The sequence below is a fragment of the Thamnophis elegans genome, chromosome 1, assembly GCF_009769535.1.
Source record: "Thamnophis elegans isolate rThaEle1 chromosome 1, rThaEle1.pri, whole genome shotgun sequence".
NCBI lineage: Eukaryota > Metazoa > Chordata > Lepidosauria > Squamata > Colubridae > Thamnophis > Thamnophis elegans.
In genome coordinates this window covers 70,136,025-70,157,604 of record NC_045541.1, presented here as the reverse complement: position 1 = coordinate 70,157,604, position 21,580 = coordinate 70,136,025, and the positions used below count along the sequence as shown (strand labels likewise).

Genomic DNA, 21,580 nt, shown 5'->3' with positions numbered 1-21,580 from the left:
CTTAACAAATATCTCACTAAACAACAGAAATTTTGGGCTCAATTGTACAATGGTGCAGGCTTAGTGAAAAGTTACACACTAGTACAGAAAATCTTTGGAGAGCTTCTTAAAAATAAACTTCCTTGAATATTTCATAGAATGAGCCTGCAAAAACAACCAGCCTTCGTCTGCAGGTATGTTCAGCATTAATTGGTGAAAAAAATGTTGCTTTGTCAAGTCAAATCAGAAACCACTGTCTTCCCCCACCATCAGAAGGTCACCACAAGATTTTGCACTGAGGAAAAAGACAGCTTACATACAATATATCCACAACCCTTTTGCAGCCAGCTTACCGACCAGAAGTGGGTTCCTACTGGTTCGCACCGATTTGGTGGAACCGGTAGTGGAAATGGCGACTGGATTGCCGAACCGGTAGGGTCGGCATGCTTGCCACACCCCCGAACCAGTTCACTGGTCACCGCAACATCTTTTTTGAACATTTTTAATGTTACAGGTAACTGCACATGCAAGCAGAGCACGCACAAATGGCGCCGGCACCGAACCTGCAGTAACACCGGCAGAAACCCACCTGTTACATACCTGTGTATTTCCCCCCTTTAGAACCTGAAAAGCAGCCAAGGACAATGGGATGTGATTAGATAGATAGCCTTTATTTGGAAAACAGTAACATACTATTCAATCTACCTAAAATTAGAGCTTTAAAAATAGTGTGTGTTTATATATATATTGGCAAGCAATATATTGATAACAATACAATTTTATATGTAGTGTAAACAACAGGCCCCCATTCTCCAAGAGGCAAAGAAGTCTGAATTTTTAGTTTTGCTTAATTGCAGTATAAATTCAGTCTGGAGGGAAGGCCTGTGTATATTCCCCTGATTGTTTGTTTATGGCTTATCTCTATTCTGGGTCGGCAGGGGAACACCACTTGTCAGAACCACCTTAAATTACCTCACACATAGCACTGGCATGCATAAGAATATGATGTAAACTTTTTTTTAAAAAGGCATCTTTGGTTTGCGTTAAAACAACTTCAACACACGCAATGTTCTGATTGCACCATAAATGCAGTAGTCATCCTTAACTTTCACAGAGGCACTGAGTTTTATAAATATGAGCATGATAGTGTAGAATAATCATATCCTTTCTCTTATCCCCATCCATGAAATTCTGTTTTTTTGTTTTTTTGCTTTTAAGAAAGAAGCATTTTTCATTATTAGTCCCCATTGTCTTTAAAGAAGCCAACAGCTGCCATGAGTCAAATGAAAAACAGAGTGGAAAAACGGGGCCTAACAAGGGGAATGAAAATAACGAGACAAAAGTAGAGAAAGGGCTTTTCTAAATATTACTACCAACTAAGAAGAGATAGAATGTCAGGTGCAATCATTTTCCTAGGGAGGACTTCCATCCTTAAATAGAAGTGGGCAAAAGGAACACGTACAAACTGAAAAAGAAGCAACGTAGGGGATAAAGAAAGAGAGAAATGTAGTTGCTTCTTGGAGAAGATGGGTAAACTTGTTAAGCCCCCTGCCTGAAATTTATTCTTCGTCCAGGTATCTGGGAGACCGCTTCTGCCGGCGTTGCAGTTCTTCCACTTGGCGCTCCAAGTTGTGCACTTTAGCCTCCAGCCGTGCATCAGAGCGATAGGATCCACTCAACCAACCCAGCAAAACATAGAGAGTTAGCAAGGCCAATAGAAGTAAAACCTGTACCGAATGGTCAGGCACAGTAAACACAATAAATGCAAAGCAGCCTCCAAAGAGAACCAGCTTGAGGCCCCACATGAGGCGGCTCACGATAGTGAACAACAGGCTGAACAGCAGTGAGAGTACCCAATAGCTGATCAGGGCAGCCAGGCTCCAGAGCAGCAGTGCCTGAACCTGCTCAGGGCTCAGCTTCAGAAACTGTGTTAATCCATCTCCTGAAACACAAAAAAAAAACGCAATCTAGTCAGTCCAATGTAGCACTACACCAGCCTTCCCCACATGGGACCCCAGGTAAATTAAGTCAAATTTTCAACTAGGATATAATCTACGGTAGTTTAGGAGGAAGCTTTACCGCATGCAGGAAAGAAACACGCTTACTAGCTACTTACAAAGAACAACTACACTCAAGCGTTAAGTATTACAGCTCAAACAAACTCCTCCTTTTTTACCTCATGGGGTACCTCATTAATTCCAGAGAGCAGCAGGTGGGCACTTTGGCATATTTTATGGCCGTAAATCTTTGTTTGCCTATTAAGCTTTGGGCTGCTTCTCTGTCTCATTGTGAACAAGGAGGGTGGGGCATCTGTTTGCTCCCCTAGCTCAGCACTGACACAAACGATCAAGGAAATTTCAATCAATGGAATGATTAACCTCGTGTTTGAACAAGTCTTAAGATTTATATGAGTTCATTTTTGACATGTAGAAGGATTAGGGAACTACCACATACTGTATATACTCGAGTATAAGCCTAGTTTTTCAGCCCACTTTTTGGGCTGAAAAAAGCCGCCTCGGCTTATACTCGAGTCAGTGAAAAATTTGCCCGAAATGGAGGAGAAAAAGGGGCGGGGCCATGCCGCTGGGTGACACTTGTGAATGGCCCAGTGCCCCTGTGAGTTTCCCCTCCCTCTGTGTCAGTTTGCCGCGCAGCGCGCACCACACCATCCCCCCTCCTCACGTTCTAATGTAATGCAGGGCTGTCTTACGATTCCCCTTCCTCCCCCTCCTGCCGCTCTGCAACGATGTCCCACCTCCTCCTTGTTATGGCAAGCAGCCACATAGCGATGTCCCACCTCCTCTGGTACAGTGATCCAATGATATGAATCACTGTGCCGTGTGTCATAGGAGGCGGGACATCGCTCCCGCGGCTGCACGGGACATCATCATCACAGCGGGACATCAGCATCATGAGGTGAGTGAAGTATTTCATTGAATACACCGCTAGTTTACTGTTTTTCTTTGAAATAAATATTCAAAAACATTATTGGTATCTATTTTTATTTTTGAAATTTACCGGTAGCTGCTGCATTTCCCACCCTAGGCTTATACTCGAGTCAATAACTTTTCCAGTTTTTTGTGGTAAAATTAGGTGCCTCGGCTTATATTCGGGTCGGCCTATACTCGAGTATATACGGTATCTGGGTGGCGTACATTAAAAATAATCATGCAATATATATTTAAGCACTGATAAGACAACCACTGGGAAAAGAGTCATGTTTTCAGAACTCTTTGGAACACGGGCATGGTGGGAGCCGGATAACTCCTGGGTGGGTGGGTGAGAACAGTGCAGGAACAGACAGCATACACTTCCTAGGTCTTATCAGATGACACTGCTTTGTGGATGAGATCTTCAACATGGTAACTCTGTCCAATCATACAGGCTGGGCAGAGGTCACCAAAGGCAGGTGGTCTTTAGATAACAATGTCATGGAGGACTTATAGGTAATAACCAGCACTTGAATTGTATCCTGAAGCCTACTGACAATCAATACAACTCAAGGAAGAAAGCTATTACACAGATTTATAAGTTATGCCCATAATTGCTTATGTCACCACATTCTGAACCTGCTGCAACTTTCAAATGGTTTCCAAGAGCAGCCCCATGTGGAATACATTGTGGTAGTTCATATGTGAAGTAACCAAATTGTGAGTAACTGTCTGATCCAGGTTTCCAGATCCAGGTAAGGACACAATTGCTACACAAGTTTGAATTGTTGAAAGGCTCCTTAGCCATGGTTTCTACTTGCTCAACACACACAATGTTGAGCAGGAGCCCCATAAGACCCCCAACTCACATACCAGTCTCAAAAGAAAATCCCATTTGGGTTAAAAACAAAACATCCCCTGCCCTGGGGTGGGATTCCAAAAGGCCACAGTAACTCAGTCTTGTTAGGGTTGAAGTTAAACCTACATTAGCAGTATTGTTCTGGGTTTTACAGCACATATTTGCATGGGGAATAAGATAAAGCTAGTGTTAAAATTAGAGTTCCAATCATCAAGGACTATAGTTAAAAATTAATGGCACAGTTAAGTACTCACACTACACCAATTCATGGTTGGAACCTCCTGCATTTAGAGATCAAGATTTTGCTTGGTTTTGCCTATCTATTTCCATCTTTAATCTCTTCCCAGATGTTGCAAGATTATTTTTTTGTATCTTCTACCAGCTGTTAAGTGAGATACAGTAATGTCTTTATTGGCTTTGACTTCTATCAGTTTTACTGTTTTGACACTGGTTTCTTCTATTTTGGGTCTTTGGCAGCTTTTTTTCACCTTTATCCCAGAAACTTACTTGATTTCATTCCACAGCTTCTCTAGCTCCCTATCAGTGAAAGTCCAGGACATCAAAGAGATTCCTGAGATTCTTGAAAATGATGAGCTTATATTCAAGAACATATCATAGAAACCAGTTGGATTTGTTCTTTCATTTTAACTTACTTGAATTTTAAACATGAGCAGTTCACAATCTGTTTCAGTCACCCTCTGGCCATGTCTTTGCTATTATAACTGAACTCTTTCACCTTTTTGTCTCAAAAATATAATCAATTTAATTTCTTTGTGCTGTGTTGCATGTTGAATGGCATCTGACCTGAAGAGCCCATCTTCAAGGGCTATATTACCAATCACTTTATATTGTCTAGTGAGAGGCAAATAAAATGGGTTTTTTTATTTGTTAACTAACACAGTTACTTTGTATTTTAATCTGATTTATATTCTTTATTTTAAACTGATGTTCAAGATTTATTAGCTTTTAACATTCCTAAACTGATAAACAAGCTGGACACTAATTCCTGATAAGAAAAGTTTGTTAGTACAAATTGGGGTCTGGCTTATCTTTTGTGAGTCCTAAACAACCTTTCTCCTTACAATTTATTCCCCTTCAGACTTCATTTTAATAAACATGTATGCTATTATCCTGTCCAATCAACTTTCCTCTTTCAGACTTCTTTGTTATGTTAATTATAAAAGGGGATGTAAGCTAAAGATCTTTGAATGAGGAATCCCTTTTGTCTGAATATTCTGATAAACTGCAATAAATGATCATCCTGTCTCGGTTTGTCTCATTGTAAAATATGCACACCGAGGCACGACCCTGAAAATGTCATATTTGGCCATCACTAGCCATGTGGTTTTCTTGTTAAAAAAATACAGGATACCTTCTCCTGCATACTGTAATATGAAACTTTGTTGTCCTAAAGTTTTCATCGGTCTTCATCAACATTCTAATATAGGTGTTTGCTTGTTTGTTCCCAATTCCCAGCTATAAGTTCAGGGAAACCCCTAGATAGTACAACAGTCTTGTGAAAGTACAACCCCATCTAAGACCAAGGCTAATTCTGTGTCAGGATTGACAGCGAGTCTGTTCCTCCCCATTCAGTTCCAGCCTTCAGACAGTCATTCAGGATTTTGATATTATCTCTTGGGTAGTGGGCATGACCGCTATGTCTTGGGTGACCCTCCTGGAAGAAAATATTCCTGGTACATTCCAGTATTATTAGTTATCCCTCCCAGAAACATCCTGCCACTGCCATAAAGGGGCTACATAACAGGACTTGCTATGACAATTACAGCTAACTATGAAAATGCTAATCCTGGCCCTTATACTAACACCAATATTACAATGTAATATTAAACCTTAAATATTCCAAACCTTAAATTCACTATAATTCCAATGGAAATATATATTGTACATCTCTAAAAAAGTATCTTAAAAAACCTCTAGTCTAATCTAAATCTAAGAAATCAAAACAGTGCTCTCAAACACTTACCTTGGTGCTAATTTTAACCAAAAGCCTTAATGAACATAAACTCTTAATTTGACTTAAATCCAATATTGTACAAGTATATTACAAACTAATCCCATAAAAAAACTTCAACTGTAGCATAAATCTAAGGTTTCCTATTATACGAAAACAGGAATCCAATGTTTGTTCTTATATTCAGACTCTGTCTTGTTATGGGGCAACTAATGACAAACGTTAACTATGATGTAATGCTAAACAAATCAGGGATGAAGATTCCTGGGTACACCTTGTTATTCCTGAGTAAGAACAAGCCAAGATGCATCAAATTATTAGCAATCATGCTCATTTATAATAATCCAAAACTCCGGGGTTTTTTGAGATATATAAATGTCAGCATCAATTTCATTGCTCTGGACAGGGCAATTGTTTATGTAATAGACATGTTCATATTTAAATGTATTCTTAGATACATTACGTATCAGTTCAGGAAAGAGCCCTGAAGAGTCATCCTGAACACCCTGTATTTAGAAACTGACTCCGCCAAACCCATATAGGACAAAGCCTTCCCAGTCTTTCCCCAGGGACAAAGTGCATTTATGATAAGGGCAAAAAGACACCAATATAGCATTCTCAACCATATAAATGGTCAGTAATATATCTTTCAAAAGAAAAGCATTAATGATGTCAGTAAGGAAGCTTATAGCAAGGAGGAAAAAAGGCTTTTTCTTCTCCCAGCTTAGCAGAAAGTTATAAAAAAATGACAGCCAGAGAGGAGCATGGAATTTATCAGTGGTATACTAGGCCACCCCAAAAGCTCCCTAAAGAGGATTTGGGACTACTTAGCAGCAAACTGAAATGGCTCGACGGGTTTCTCTCAAAAAAACCAACCCAGGATTGAACTGTTGAAGAAAGGGTTATGAGGAAGATGAATAGTATCTCAAAAGAAGCTCATGAAACCTTGTCATTATGAAAACCCCATGAGTATCTTCTGATCACTAGCAGTTTCATTTTACTTCTTTGAAGAAACTACTGAGATTACCTCTTGAATGAATCTGAACAATATTCATGATGAATTGCTAGTCTAAGGTTAAAAAAAAGTGGTGGGGAACCAGATTGGCCTTTTCTGGAAAAAAGCAGATTGTTCCTCTTTGCTGACTCCTACTCAGTAGTGATCCAGTTTAAGCACACATTTAATATCTTAATCCTTCCTTTGCTTACTTGGAAGACAATTGCAAAACATTTGAAAGGGGAACTAAAGTAAGAACAGGACTGTGTCCCATATCCTGTTAGATTGCAGCATGCTTAACCTCTTCTGTTAACTTCTATCTTTTTTTACTCACTTTGCCAATAACCTGGTCACTTACCAGCCAAGCCAAAGGATGTAAGAAGCTGCCCTGTAATGCGAGCCACAACAGATAAGGCTGAAGAGATTCCAGAGGAAACTATCCAAAGCGCAGCAGACATATTCTACAAGGAAACCAATTACACACATAATTCTTCTACAGCACTTATTATTAAGCATTTTAAAAATATGTCAATTTACCATAAAGGGGATGGTCTTTCACCTGAGCCACATAGCAAATGATAGGGCTGCAGCTCCCCCCAGTGCTGAAATGAGTTGGGATTAAATTGAGCAGTGGTAATAAAGTGTAGATTTAACAGATGACTAAAACGGTAAACCAAATGGAAAGCACACACGCTCTGAGTGGCAAAAAGAGCTAGGAATCATATGCAAAACTAAGAGTCTACTTGCCTGATATAATAGCAGATTTGAAGGTACAGTGACTAAAAATATCAGAGCGGCTGGAGTATGAATTAGAAGTAGGTTGAATTCCAATGGAAACCTTTCCAGGATGAGACTTCCATCCTGGCCAGCATACTTTTAAAAAGTATAAACTGCTTCTACAAAGTTATGGGCATGGCAATGCTTTCACCACCAGTCTCATTCTCCCACCATCTATGCATTCAAAGTGTCTGTGAACGATGGATGATCACCAGTACAAATGTTTACACTCAAAGGATTCTGCAGAACAGAGGCCTTATTCCCATTGAACCAATTTCGTTATATTTATTTTGTACAATGACAATAAAGGCTACACTACTAGTAGAACTCTATCTGCATTGGTTTCTCCCCTGTAAACTCCATGTCATTATCAACAAAAAATATGTCAATTTACCATAAAGGGGATGGTCTTTCACCTGAGCCACATAGCAAATGATAGGGCTGCAGCTCCCCCCAGTGCTGAAATGAGTTGGGATTAAATTGAGCAGTGGTAATAAAGTGTAGATTTAACAGATGACTAAAACAGTAAACCAAATGGAAAGCACACACGCTCTGAGTGGCAAAGAGGCCAGGTGATTTTTGTGATACTATTCTAAGGTTATGGGAAAATCTTTTCATGTAATTAACACAAAATATGGTCACAAGCTAGGGCACTACTTCTGAACTTTGGAAAAGCTTACATTGAATTGGGAACATATGTTGGCATAATCAGGAGTCTGATATTTGAAAACTGTTCTTAAAAAAAAACAGATTTGGACTTGACATTCAGAAAATGGTTTATATCTGAAACTTGTAGGAATTTATAATTGTCATTCATGTCAGGAAATAAATCATTGTATATTTTCTTTCCATCCACTAGTTTCTCATTATAATATATTACACTAAATAAGCTGTTTAGAATCCCTTTGAATAGAGAAGAAATCACTTCTGAAACATTCCCAGAAAACTGCAGGGATTTCTCCAGGCAGGCTCCAGGGGTCAAGACTGATTCAAAAGTGTGTGCGCGTACACACACACACAGGAACACACAAGATTTCTAGGAATAAGATGAAGATTAATTTTTCGACCACATCTAGAGTACCCTGCACTCGCAAAATGTTTTCTAAAGAACTGATGGACACTTGTGGAGGAAATATGAGACAAAAGAATCAAGGAAAAGAATTGTAGGAGGAGAATCTGATTGCACAAATAAATTTTTAATTTATAAACTGTAACTTATATTAAAAATAATTATGGTTATATTAACTCTTTGCAAATATAACATTGAGTTGAATATTATTTCCAAGCTATTACATAGCATCACTTGGGGGGAGGGGCGGAGAAGGGAAGACATGAAGAATTTTCATAGACTGCAATCAGCTAACCAAAACTGCAATACAAGACATTTCCTAGGTCCTTTTGTGTGTTTGTGTAAAGAAAAGCTGGGCTGTTTTGAGCCAAAAAGCCTATTTAAAAAAAAAATACAAGGGACACAAATCAATCCTGAATAGCTCTCAGGAGATAATGTATTGGAATACTTCTTCCTATGAAAAACTGAAAAGACTAGAAAATCAATTTGAAGGTTATGGTGGTCTTATATACTAGCTATTGGTAGACAAAGTTTTTATTTAAACAGCATGACTGAATTGTTCTATCTCTGGATAATTTCCTGGAAAACTGTATAATTATACATTTTCCCAAATTGTGTCCCTCAATTCATAAGTATGTGACTTATTTTCCACATATATATAAAAACAAGGATAGCACTGCTGTCATACCTCATTCACCATCAGAAAGTTCTCTTTACCAACCAAATTCTCCAGTGTCTTCCTTACAGTACGAGTCACTTCAGATAAAAAGTCAGGTTCCACACGCTTTTTTCCCCAAGACGAACTTTGGTGGTGTTGGGCATTGGCGAAACAGGTGTTCACGAAAGAGAGCAACACAATGATGCCCAAAGATGAGCCAAGCACCATTTTGTGGAAACTCCATAAGTTATATCTCCCTCCGACCATCTTTTCAGTGTTTGTCTTCACACCCAGTCTTTCTGCAAGTATGAAAAAAAAGAGAGAGCAGATTCATTAAGATAAAGTATATTTCTCTCAATGGGAAAAACCTGTCTTCCTTTGGATGTTAAAGCTACTTCTTCTGTTTTCCTTGATATTGGCCATGCTAGCTGGCATGCTAAATCAGTCCTGCCTGAAGAATATGGGATTCCCTTCCTATGCTTATCTGAAATTAACTGCCTTCTTATCAAGAAATCACAAGCAATACTCTGGTTTTTTTCCAATGTATGTATGTATGTATGTATGTATGTATGTATGTATGTATGTATGTATGTGTGTATGTATAATGCTTAAAACGGAAAGATTCAGATCTTCACATATGGACAGGCTTGTAACAAGAGAGGCTTTGGACTGTCAGGTCCTACACTGCTTGCGAGTTAAAAATTAATATTGACACCTTCTACTGTGCCCAATTGCTAGCTGCAATCATTCCGCTTCGCTGTCATAACACTAGACAGCAACCAACCTGCAACTATTTACACTCATTGGAAATTCCACATACTTTTAAACATTAGTTCCACAGAGTGGCTTACAACCAGTATGGTGTTATTGAGACATGGACAATGTAGGTTACTGCTTATTGCTTAGAGAAGATGAAATTGCATAACTGGTGATAAATGCAAATGCTGATTGCATTGTCATTTTCTACTGCTTCACAATTATGGCATCTCCCCAGCAAAACCCCCACACAGATTCTTATTAGAAAAAAAATGAAGATTCAAAGGATGTGAAACTGTTGGCATTCACAATCCAGCCCCTGGTTCAGCATGTACTCTGAAGCACTCCACATTGCAAGCAATGTTCCCTTACACAAACTGCTGCTAAGCCTCAGTAGTCAGAATTTCCAGATTCATCCAGAAAACGAACCAAATCTCATAAGTCTGAAGTCTGCTTTGGAAAAGCTTACAGCTCTACAAATAGAATGCCTACTCTAGGCAAAATATGGAACATAGATTTATTTTTAAAAGTCCACTCCAAATAAATAAGCAGTTACAAGCCAATTTCCTCTTCTATATATCCTTGGTGTCCCGGTCTCATACACCCTGGCCTGTATCCAGAAACGTAAGAACAAACATAGCCAATCTCAGGACATGTGTGTATAATCCACGCCGTTTCCACCGCCACAATACATTCCAGCAAGTTGAACAAGACCCGATTCTCTTTTTCTAAATTCATTTCTCGGCTCAGTCACAACCTACGGGAAAGCCACCAAAATTGTCTGCAAGAGCCTTCGTGATCTGTAGAAGGGGATCCCTCCACATCTCATTATCTGAAAGCGAGAAGCTACTTCTCCCTCCAAAAACTTCAGGTGAGCTGCATTAAAGGAAGATCCCGTGCGGGAGGGAAGGGCAAGGCGACCCGCAACTTCGGGACTCGAACGCAGCCGCCGGCTAGAAAAGTTGGGTGCATACTTAACCTTGCCACGAGCTTGAAGAAAAGGAATGGAATGGCAGCTCCAGCTGTATGGACAATTTTTTTTCTCTCTCCCTCCGTCGGGGGAAATTCAAAAATAGCCTCCAAATCCAGCTACTTTCTGGGAAATGCAGTCCAAACAGCGTCGGAAGGCGCTTTAAACCCTAGTTCGGAGCATGCTCAGAATTGTACTCCAGTGGTTCTTTGTTTTGGAAGTATATATATAAAATACACGCAATCTCTTTTAAGTTTACCTGAGAAAACGCTCCTCCCACGGAGTGCCTTCCCTTCAGAAATAAGCCCTGCGCCTTTCCTCTCGTTATGGAAAGCTTGTGAAAACTTGCCCGAAGGGCGGGTAGCGGAAAAGCGACCCGGCCACGATCCTTAGGTTTTGATTATTGTATCTTATACATGATGGTTCTTTGGTTCTTTATTATTATTATTTATATTTGATTGCGATTACTATAATCCGCATACTGCATGGTATCGGAATGATTGAAGTGGCATAAGGCATCTGTAGTAAATGAAAAAGAGCAACAGAACAATCAATTATCTGTGCGCTCACAACAAGGGATTGTTTCCAAATGTTTCTAAGGCAGCGATGAAAGTTGAAAATGGTCAGTCTCCAACCTCCTTCAAGTGTTGTTGTCGCCTAACAGTTCAACTATTTATGGCAATTTCTGCCTCCGAATTGGGCATACTATGGAGGTTTTGCTGGTCTATCACCAATAATCCGTCTCAAACACAGCGAAGGGCTATGATTCCTGTCTTTCGAAATCAACTAAAGTTCATATGAAAAGTACTTTCTTTACTTTTGCTGTTTTTCCAAGGCTGACTTGATACATTACAGAGGTGCGCTTTGTTTTTTGTATTCTCCATTATTTCCTGTTCCTAGAGCTTGGCAACTATCGCTGAATAAATGTACTTCTCAACTACATTTCGAGACCTGAGTTATGCCCAGCAAGTGCATGACGGGAATGGTAGTTTCCACGACCACCCCGTCCCCCGGATGCGGAAGTGGATTGTGTTCGCCGGACGGTGAGGTCACGCGGCGGGGGTTGTGGCTCTAACGGGGCGTGAGCGAGTGGAGAGGTTCCGCTTCCGCCTTCTTGCTGGAGGATTCGCGCGCGATTCGTGGCCTGTGGCGTGGTGGCGTTTAAAAAAAGCTGAACCGGATTACCGAAAACCGAATCCTCCTCCACCTCCTCCTCGGCCTTCGTGTCCCCGAAGCCGCCACAAGGATTAAAACCCCGAGGGATCATTAGACTATTACAATAGCCATAGGGGGATTATCCTGCGCGCCATGTCCCTCATATGCTCCAGTGAGTGACCCGCTTTCTCCTCGGCTCTCGTTCTTCCCGCACAGCTGCGGCCTCGCGCGGAGGGAGGAGGCGCACGCGCGAGAGGGGCTCCCCTTTCATCAGCCCCAAGCGTTTGGCGGTTAACTGGCAGTTCTCAATATTGAGATGTCTGAGGGGTTGTAGTGTTTACAGTCAATGGGAGAGGATGATGGTTGCTATTGTAGACTACAGGTAGACAGGCAGGAGCCGAGAGGCCGTCACAGGAGAAAGCAAGCCCTTTTCTCTCTCCCCCCCCCCTCTCCCGAAGGCCGGACACCAAACAATGCATTCAGTAGTCCATTTAATAAATGTGCGGGAGAGAAGAAACCCTTCTTCACAGTTTGGTACCTGGTCTCTGAACAGTTACTAGAGGAAGATAAAGCTTATACCTCTCAATTGTACATCTTAGGGAGCTTTTATTTTTAGTTGATCACATTTTTTCAGAAACAAACTGAGTTCGGTTTATAATGAACCGTACAATTGTCTAATCCATATAGAAGTGCCAAGAGGCTATCAAAGCTGTCAAAGCCAAGCATCTGCTAGTGCAGGAATTTTATATTCATCACATTTTTTGAACCACTCTTCTCCTTCACAGAGAATGCAAATTAATCATCAGTTACAAATTACATTAAACTATTTCAGATACTTGCAAAATGCTATCTTATTCCATTCATTTATTCTCCCCCCCCCCCCCCAAAAAAAGCTAGGGATAAAATCCAGTTCCTTCAGTTTCTCATAAGCATTTCTGGTCCTCTGATTTCCTTGTTGACCTTCTCTGAACCCATTCATTCGTGACCCGACTAAAGCGCGAACGTTATAACTGCGGCGCTAAAACCGCGATGTCAAAAGCGCGGCAACAACAGCGCGCCGACAGAAGCGCGATTTAAGGTAAGGGTTAGGTTTAGGGTTAGGTTACAGCGCGCTTCTGTCGGCATGCTGTTGTCGGCGCGCTTCAGGGCTCATTCGGCGCGCGGTTTTAGCGCCGCGGTTTAGTCAGGCGCGCTTTTATTCGTGCATTTGTGGCGGAACCCATTAATTTACTTTGAATCTTGTTTTCGAGGTGTACAAACGGACAGTATTTTAGAGTTATCTGAATCAGAACGTAATGACCTAATTTGAAACTACCATCAAAACAGACTTGCATTAAGTTTTTGGCAACTATATGATTTTTCCTTGCTCATATTTAGCTTACGATTAACAGGTCTTTTTTCCACAAATACTACTATTAGCTAGATATCCCACATATTTTTTCCCCAATGAAGACATTTGCATTTGTCGCTATCACATTTCATCTCTTATTTTCTTTTTAATTTTTTTCTCTATCTTGTTTCATAGAAGATTTCTAAATTTTCTTTCCAATTATGCTCTCAGTTTGTTGGATTACATTTATAATTGTATAAAATACAGATTGTGATGTGGGCATACATGGCATTTCCAAATTAAAGTCTTGAGCATTGTGAGTCAGATTTGCATAAATACCATTTCCAACAGTAGGTGTTTTTAAAGACATTAAATCAACATTTTGGTTATCTTTTGGGACTTGATACTCTAACTGAATATTATTTGCTTGTAACCATCTTGTGAAGATCCATTTGTGGAAGATCCTATTAGTATTATATCTATATCTTTAAACCCAAAGAGAGTAACTTGATTTATAGAAGATGTTTGCTTTAGTGATTTTTCCCCCTAGTCAAGATTCTCATCACTCAAAAGTTGTCCCTGTAAATGCACTGCCCTTGAAACGATCATATTTTACTGCACTGATTTTTGCAATAATTTTTGACAGGATATATAACATATTTTCAAATTGAGAGCATGGATATATATATTTGAATATGTTAAAATTTTGCTCTCGGAGGAAAATTCTAAAATTACAATGGCAACAAGCATTTTTAACTCTGGCTAGAAAAACAAGTTTCAATAAACTAATAAAATTAAGTTTTAATATTTTTTATGTAGTACCTATCAACTTAATTAAACTGTTGTCTTACATCAAACTTTTAAATTATACCTCTATTTTCTACTAGTGTTTTATGGCCACAATAAATGTTATTTACTGGTAGCATACTGGTATGCACAATAAGTTTTTAATGAGTTTAAAAGTCTTTAAGTGCAACTTTTTATGTGAATTTTATTTTATCTTAATACAGTGATGGTGAGCTGTTTGGGCTTGGTGTGTCAAAAATTCAAAAAATGCCTAACTTAACTCTGCTATGTATCCCCACTCCCAATGAACAAAAGACAAACAATTATGTATCTGTCTTGCCAATCATCGAGCCCCCCCCCCCCCCCGAATAGGGATAGTTGGCAGCAGTGCTGAGACTTGGCCTGAAGCACCAAGGATCCCATAGCACAATTTGTTAAGTATTCATATTTTCAAAAAGAATAGAAAGATACATATTAACACTGTTGATAGAAGACATGCCTATGAAAAGTTGGTCCTGTGGTTTGTAAATTACTAAATACAGCATTTTTTCCTAACCTCCACCTTTTTTCATGCAGTTTCTAATGAGGTACCGGAGCATCCCTGTCTGTCTCCAGTCTCAAACCATGTTTATGAGCGAAGACTGATTGAAAAGTATATTGCAGAGAATGGGACTGATCCAGTGAACAACCAGCCACTGTCTGAGGAACAGCTGCTAGATATCAAAGGTAAGGAAGATCAGGAGAATTAGTTTGTTGAATCCAGAATACCTAATCTGACTGATCTCTTACAACCTTGTATGGAAGTCTTGAAAATATTTGTTAGTTTATAGTAAGAGGTAAAGCAATTCCAAAATATCATGGTCAGGTTTATAGGGAGGGTTGTTCAACAGATCCATTTAGAACAATTAATATTTCAAAAAAGTGCTACTTGTATAAATCTTATTTATTAAATTATAAGATGCCCATCTCCCTAACCAAAGCAACTCTTGACTAAAATGTATATCTGGTACTTCTCCCTAATCAGAAATCCCACCTATGTTTACCTATGTTTGCATTTTTTTACTTTGTACTTTGTCCATTATTTCCATGTTGTTCTTTCAAACTGATTTGCTTGAACATCTGTCTCCAACTATACTTATATTAACATCTGATCAGATTTTTATAAAACATGTGTCCATTCTGCAGCTTCTGCAACTGTCATAGCCACAGTTTAAAGGCTTGTGAGAGTAAATATTGGGGTTCTCTAGAATTAATGCTTGTATATATTTCATTCACAGTTGCCCATCCAATTCGGCCTAAGCCTCCTTCTGCTACCAGTATTCCAGCTATCCTGAAGGCACTACAAGATGAATGGGTATATATGTATTAATACAATAATCCAGAATTATTATTTTATTGTAAGCAAGTAATTTCTGCCACTCATGTAACACCAACAATCAGATTTTGTGGTCGTTCAACAAGGGAGTCGTAAAAATAATTAGGCTGGTTTCAGATGTCATGAAAACTATCCATTTTCACTTTATTTTTCCTATTCATAAGAGTGGGAAAACCAAGGCAGAAATTAATGGGCTGCTTATGCTGTCATGCTGTGTGTTCACAGTTACTAAGCCAGCACGTCCAGATATTGTTACATACAATATTAATGTACTGAATTACTTCCTTCAGGATGCTGTCATGTTACACAGTTTCACTTTGCGGCAACAACTTCAGACTACACGCCAGGAACTTTCTCATGCACTCTACCAACATGATGCTGCCTGCCGTGTCATTGCTCGTCTCACCAAAGAGGTGACTGCTGCAAGAGAAGGTATAGAATATGTATTTCTATTCTTTTAATGGGGTGCAAGGAGAGCCCCCATTATGCCAACTGTGTTAAACCTGCCAAATCATCTCATTCTTCACAGCTTTGGCAACTCTGAAACCCCAGGCTGGCCTTATTGTTCCCCAAGCTATACCCTCTTCACAACCAAATCCTATGGTACGTTCCACATATTTTCGTAATTCTCTTCATGCTGTGCCTTCTTTCTCTGAACTAAAATGCTGCATTTGCTCTTTTTTCCAGGGTGCTGGTGAACCAATGGATCTAGGAGAGTTGGCAGGAATGACGCCAGAAATTATCCAGAAAGTAAGAAATGTTTTGGTTTCAAAATATAATACACTGGCCAGAGCTGTTAAGTATAAAGAAATGATTCTGTTATTTCTGTAGTAGGAATGTGAAAAGGGTTTGCTTTGAACTTGAATTTCAGGCATGAAACTTTCTGTTTTAGGTATTTTACAAAACTTTGAAAATGTTTGAAGCAGTCCATTCCCAAAGGGTGATTTTATTCTTGAAACACAAACTTTTTGCATATCCTATTCTATATCACTATGCTCTCAACTTTACATTAATGGTGTTGTTTCTAATACTAAATGCCTTTTGGTACATTAAATGCCTTTTGGTAGTGTACTTGACCATAATTTTTCTAATGTTTTTTTCTGTCCTGCAGCTTCAAGACAAAGCCACAGTGCTGACCACAGAACGCAAAAAGGCAAGTGCCCCTTTTTATTAAATGGGTGTGGAATTGGGTGATTCTGGGATGTACATAGAAATTCTCTTAGTAGAAGGACTGATCAATCCAATTGCCTGTCCTAGGTAGTTTGTTTTCTTGGTGGATGAATTTTGTTTCCCTCTTTTTGCAGAGAGGGAAGACTGTGCCAGAGGAACTGGTGAAACCAGAAGAACTTAATAGGTACCGGCAAGTGGCTTCACATGTGGTAAATATATGATCAATTGAGAAAGTTATCCTAAGAATCCAGAAGATTCCTAAATTTCTTTAACAATTCTGGCGAATTTCCTCATTGCTGCCTGATGGAAGAATGTTTAAATTAATTATAGTTTTCTGTATTTTAGATTTCTAGTGCTTTGGTATGTCTGAGAAATTATATACTTTTGAGCCTTTCAAAAATACAGAATTTCTAGATGCTTCCTCTGCATCTTCAATATAGCAGTACATTTTGGTCTTTACTAACAAATATCCAACAGCAAACAAAATATGGACTATACACACACCAACACTTCACACACAAAAGGAGAATATACCCTCCTTTTGTAAAAATTTCCTTGCTGAATAAAATGATAAGATTTGGAATGCTAATTGCAATACTTTGTGTTTTTAAACAGGGATTGCACAGTGCCAGTATCCCTGGCATCCTTGCTCTTGACCTGTGTCCTTCTGATACCAACAAGATCCTCACAGGTACGTTAAGACTTCTGATTTAATTTTTTCACCAGAGTGCTGGTTTTTTTGCTCCAAGTGTATTTTTGGAAGGACAGTAGCTTACATTCCATATTTTACAATGCTGAAGTCAGTTTCCATGGAGCATCAGTAGTAATGTTACTGCAATATTATGCTACTTTTATGTATTTTAAGTCAACCACTGAACAATGCTTTCTATAAATAAATTCTATTGCTGAGCTGCTCTGGTTTCTGGTATTTATCTTTGCAGGTGGGGCTGATAAAAATGTTGTTGTCTTTGACAAGAGCTCAGAACAGATCCTGGCCACCCTGAAAGGTCACACAAAGAAGGTCACCAGCGTAGTCTTCCATCCATCCCAGGTAAGAATTCTGGATTTTCTGCAGTTTTTTTCTGTGAAAGAATCTCTTAGGTGATTGAAAGAATTAGGTTTACCAGGTTTACAAGTAGTCTTCCATAATTGGTATTTAAGGAGATGGACTTCTCTTTGCCCTCCAGGAACTGGTGTTTTCAGCATCTCCAGATGCTACTATCCGGATTTGGTCTGTCTCTGGCGCTTCCTGTGTGCAGGTTGTACGAGCCCATGAAAGTGCTGTCACAGGGCTGAGTCTTCATGCAACTGGAGATTATCTTCTCAGCTCTTCTGATGATCAGGTGAGAATGAATGCAGAATATCTTTTAGCCTAGATTTAAAAAAAATAAGAATTCAACCTAATAATAAAGTCTTCTGGAAACAATTACTTATGTACAGCCTCAACATTTGCTTTTTATAGTATTGGGCTTTCTCTGACATCCAGACTGGCCGTGTTCTCACCAAGGTCACAGACGAAACTTCTGGCTGTGGTATGGATCTTGCATTTAGAATCTAGACATGCTTGAATGTGTGTGGTCTCAATGTGTTGGACATGTGGGAGGGAAGAAGCTAGTTGGAGCTCCCTCATTTATTCAGTGATCCAATATTCTTTCCTGCAGCTCTCACCTGTGCTCAGTTCCATCCTGATGGGCTTATTTTTGGGACAGGAACAATGGATTCCCAGATTAAAATCTGGGACTTAAAGGTAAGAATTGGGTTGTATTACGACAAATAATATAATGCAAGAATGTGGGAAACTTTTACTTTGAGCTTGATTTTTACTGATTTGCTGACATGGACCATGTTCCAAGTATCCTTATCCTTTTAGAGCTTTAAATAAGAATTGCTTTAAACCTATTAACTAGAGCTTAGAGATTTAGAATATTCCATAGGTCTAGTAATATATCCCACCTACTTTTATTTGTTGCTTACATGCTGTTTTAAATTCATAGGATTATATGCTGCTTTATGTTCAGCATTATATTTTATCTCAGAATACTATATGATATAAACCCTTGCAATGCATACTGTGTGGAACACAAATAATTTTAATGAATTGAAATATGAACTCAAATATCACTACTGACTATTTAGATTGCTGCTTAATGCTTTTGTGAATTACTAGGTATGATTCTGTTATATACTATTATTTAGAAAGATTTCATGCTGAAATTACAAAACAAACTCTCTTTAGCTGCTTCTTTGTTGCAGGACCTTTTTGTCAGATATTTCTCTTCCCTGGAAGAGGTAGATTCAAAGATGGGGATAATTTGAAATAACCCCTCTTTTCATGAGTTATAATCCTCATTCTTTTGAATCAAATTGATAGTTGCTGTTTTCAGTACAAAGATTTAAGGTGTCTAAATCAGTGTTTTTCAACCACTGTGCCGCGAAACACTAGTGTGCCGTGACACTAGTGTTCCGTGACATAGTGTAAGGTGTGCCGTGGGAAAAACACTTTATATATAGTCAATATAGGCACAGAGTTAAAATTTTTTAACATTTTCTAATGGTGGTGTGCCTCGTGATTTTTTTCATGAAAAAAGTGTGCCTTTGCACAAAAAAGGTTGAAAAACACTGGTAAATGATTATGTAAAGTGTCTTGAGAAAATGGTTCCTTTTAGTGGTGACATAATAGTTTCTTTTAGTTATCACTGTTGTATCACCTAAAACGCATGGAAGACTTTGGTGATGTACTAAAGGCTCATTTCATTCTCTTTCAAACAGTTTTTTAGTGTCAAAATCTGGTCTATCTGAAATATCTATCCTCCTAGGTATTGTCAATGTTATGTTGAGCTCAAAACATTATACAGGAATATTATGGACTGTAGAATGAACGCTCACATCTCTGTTCATGGTGAAGGCAGAGAAGAGATAGGAGTTGCATTTTTTTGGAGGGTATAACAACACTCAAATATCCACTAATTACTTGCCTTCCTCAGGAACGGACTAACGTCGCAAACTTCCCTGGACACTCTGGTCCCATTACTAGCATTGCCTTCTCTGAGAATGGCTACTACTTGGCCACTGCTGCTGATGACTCCTCAGTCAAACTTTGGGATCTCCGCAAGCTGAAGAATTTCAAGACGCTGCAGCTGGATAATAACTTTGAGGTTTGCCTAGTTACATTTGTTTGTCAGTTCTGTATTTTTTGTTCTTCTTTGTTTTAATATAGCCACTGAAATCTCTTCCGACAGATTTCACCTTGCTGCTTTTAAAGCTTTAGAATCTCCTCCTTGAAATGGAACAAAACCTGTTGTCTCTATGCTATATGAGAGATTGGTTTCTTTTGAAATGTGCGCACCCTCACAATACAGGTGGCTTACATTATAGCACAATACAAAAACAATCCAAACTATAACAAATAGTCAGTAGTTCCCATAGAATCACTGCTAGGTTCAATTATGACATAGACTAACATTTATTCCAGGAAGGCTCTGCAGAAGATGGCCTCAGAGATGTCTTAGAGCAGAGTTCCTCAACCTTTTTGGGTTGGCAGCCTAGGGAGGGGACAGAGGGGATGATTTTGTGAGAGTAGTAGGCACATTTTCAGCAACACTCAGGCCAGTGGGGCCACAATTGCTTGCAACATGGCTTGCATGAGGGGCCGCACCATTTGCAGCAATGCTTATATAGCCCAGTGGCATTTGGCCACAGCCAGGTACCACAGGTTGGGTAACCGTCCCAGGGCATATGAACATATCATGCTTTGCTTCTAGAAACCTATTTTCTGTGCCTTTCCTCTTTAGGTGAAGTCTCTCATCTTTGATCAGAGTGGTACCTATCTGGCCCTGGGTGGTACTGATGTCCAGGTGTTCATCTGTAAACAATGGACAGAAGTTCTTCATTTCACAGGTATGAGATTGTTGGCCTTTGTATCATTCTCCACAGGTACTGTACAATATTGTCATTTGTATTGATCGCTAGAATCAGTACTTCCATTATTTCTGCTGCCTTCTGTTTCTTTGAAGTGATAATCATAGTGTGAAAAATATCTTGTCTGACTTTTTTTCCTTTTTTTCTACAGAGCACAGTGGGCTGACAACAGGAGTAGCCTTTGGGCACCATGCTAAGTTCCTCGCTTCCACAGGCATGGACAGAAGCCTGAAATTCTACAGCCTGTAGCTTCTGTTTCTAGGATGCAAAGCTGCTGGATCCTATTCTCTGCTGTAATGAAAAACTATGGGGTAAACATGGGGTGTTGGACTGATGGAACATCGTGAACATTACAGCTGTTGATGTCAATTTTCTGTAGCATGGAATATTGGCCTCAGTTTTAAATACATTTATTTTCCTCTTTGTTTTTGATATAGATCTGCAAATGTAAGAATACTTAGTCAAAACCCGTCCACTGCTGACTCTAGTAGGGATAGTGGCAGAGATGAGGATGAAGAAAGGGAGGGGGAAATGTGCAAATTTTTGTATGCTGCTCTCTAGTTTCATTAAAAAAAAATTAAACTATAACAATGCTTTTGGATGGTATCTCACATTTCAAATATTTGTATATTAAATGACATTTTTCAACATACAGTTGGCTGTATCTCTTACAAATATTTATGCATCAGAAGGTATCACAATTCAGCAATTTTGATGATGAGTTCCTTAAAGATAGTATTCAATTTGTAGGCACATTCTGAAGGTAGTATATTCTGGTAGCCGTTCAGTAAAATGGAATGTTTGAAATACAATCTCCAATAGGGAGCGTGCAAACTTCTTTGAGATACGATATCTGGTACTTGTTGGTTAGAACAAGACAGA

General features: G+C 39.2%; 2 protein-coding genes across 5 annotated transcripts; one reads left to right on the top strand and one right to left on the bottom strand.

Moving 5' to 3' along the window:
• Positions 1-1,216: 1,216 nt before the first annotated feature.
• On the bottom strand, positions 1,217-11,989 carry TMEM109 (transmembrane protein 109). 4 transcript variants are annotated; one of them, XM_032219720.1, is made up of 4 exons: positions 11,782-11,989; positions 9,269-9,537; positions 7,093-7,195; positions 1,217-1,921 (listed from the first exon to the last, which is right to left on the bottom strand). In XM_032219720.1, the coding sequence occupies exons 1-4, from the start codon at positions 11,846-11,848 to the stop codon at positions 1,539-1,541; spliced, it is 822 nt and encodes a 273-aa protein (XP_032075611.1). In that variant the 5' UTR covers positions 11,849-11,989; the 3' UTR covers positions 1,217-1,538. The 4 variants fall into 4 exon arrangements, with proteins under 4 accessions (XP_032075611.1, XP_032075636.1, XP_032075630.1 ...); XM_032219745.1 differs by lacking the exon at positions 11,782-11,989 and adding an exon at positions 11,224-11,743; XM_032219739.1 differs by lacking the exon at positions 11,782-11,989 and adding an exon at positions 10,969-11,214.
• An 88-nt stretch (positions 11,990-12,077) lies between these two features.
• On the top strand, positions 12,078-21,350 carry LOC116510237 (pre-mRNA-processing factor 19). The gene is made up of 16 exons (XM_032219709.1): positions 12,078-12,291; positions 14,812-14,961; positions 15,513-15,589; positions 15,901-16,042; positions 16,140-16,213; positions 16,298-16,360; positions 16,722-16,763; positions 16,915-16,989; positions 17,396-17,471; positions 17,722-17,831; positions 17,968-18,123; positions 18,243-18,312; positions 18,442-18,527; positions 19,765-19,935; positions 20,572-20,677; positions 20,850-21,350. Exons 1-16 carry the CDS (start codon positions 12,273-12,275, stop codon positions 20,945-20,947), a joined length of 1,515 nt encoding a protein of 504 aa, XP_032075600.1. The 5' UTR covers positions 12,078-12,272; the 3' UTR covers positions 20,948-21,350.
• Positions 21,351-21,580: the final 230 nt, after the last annotated feature.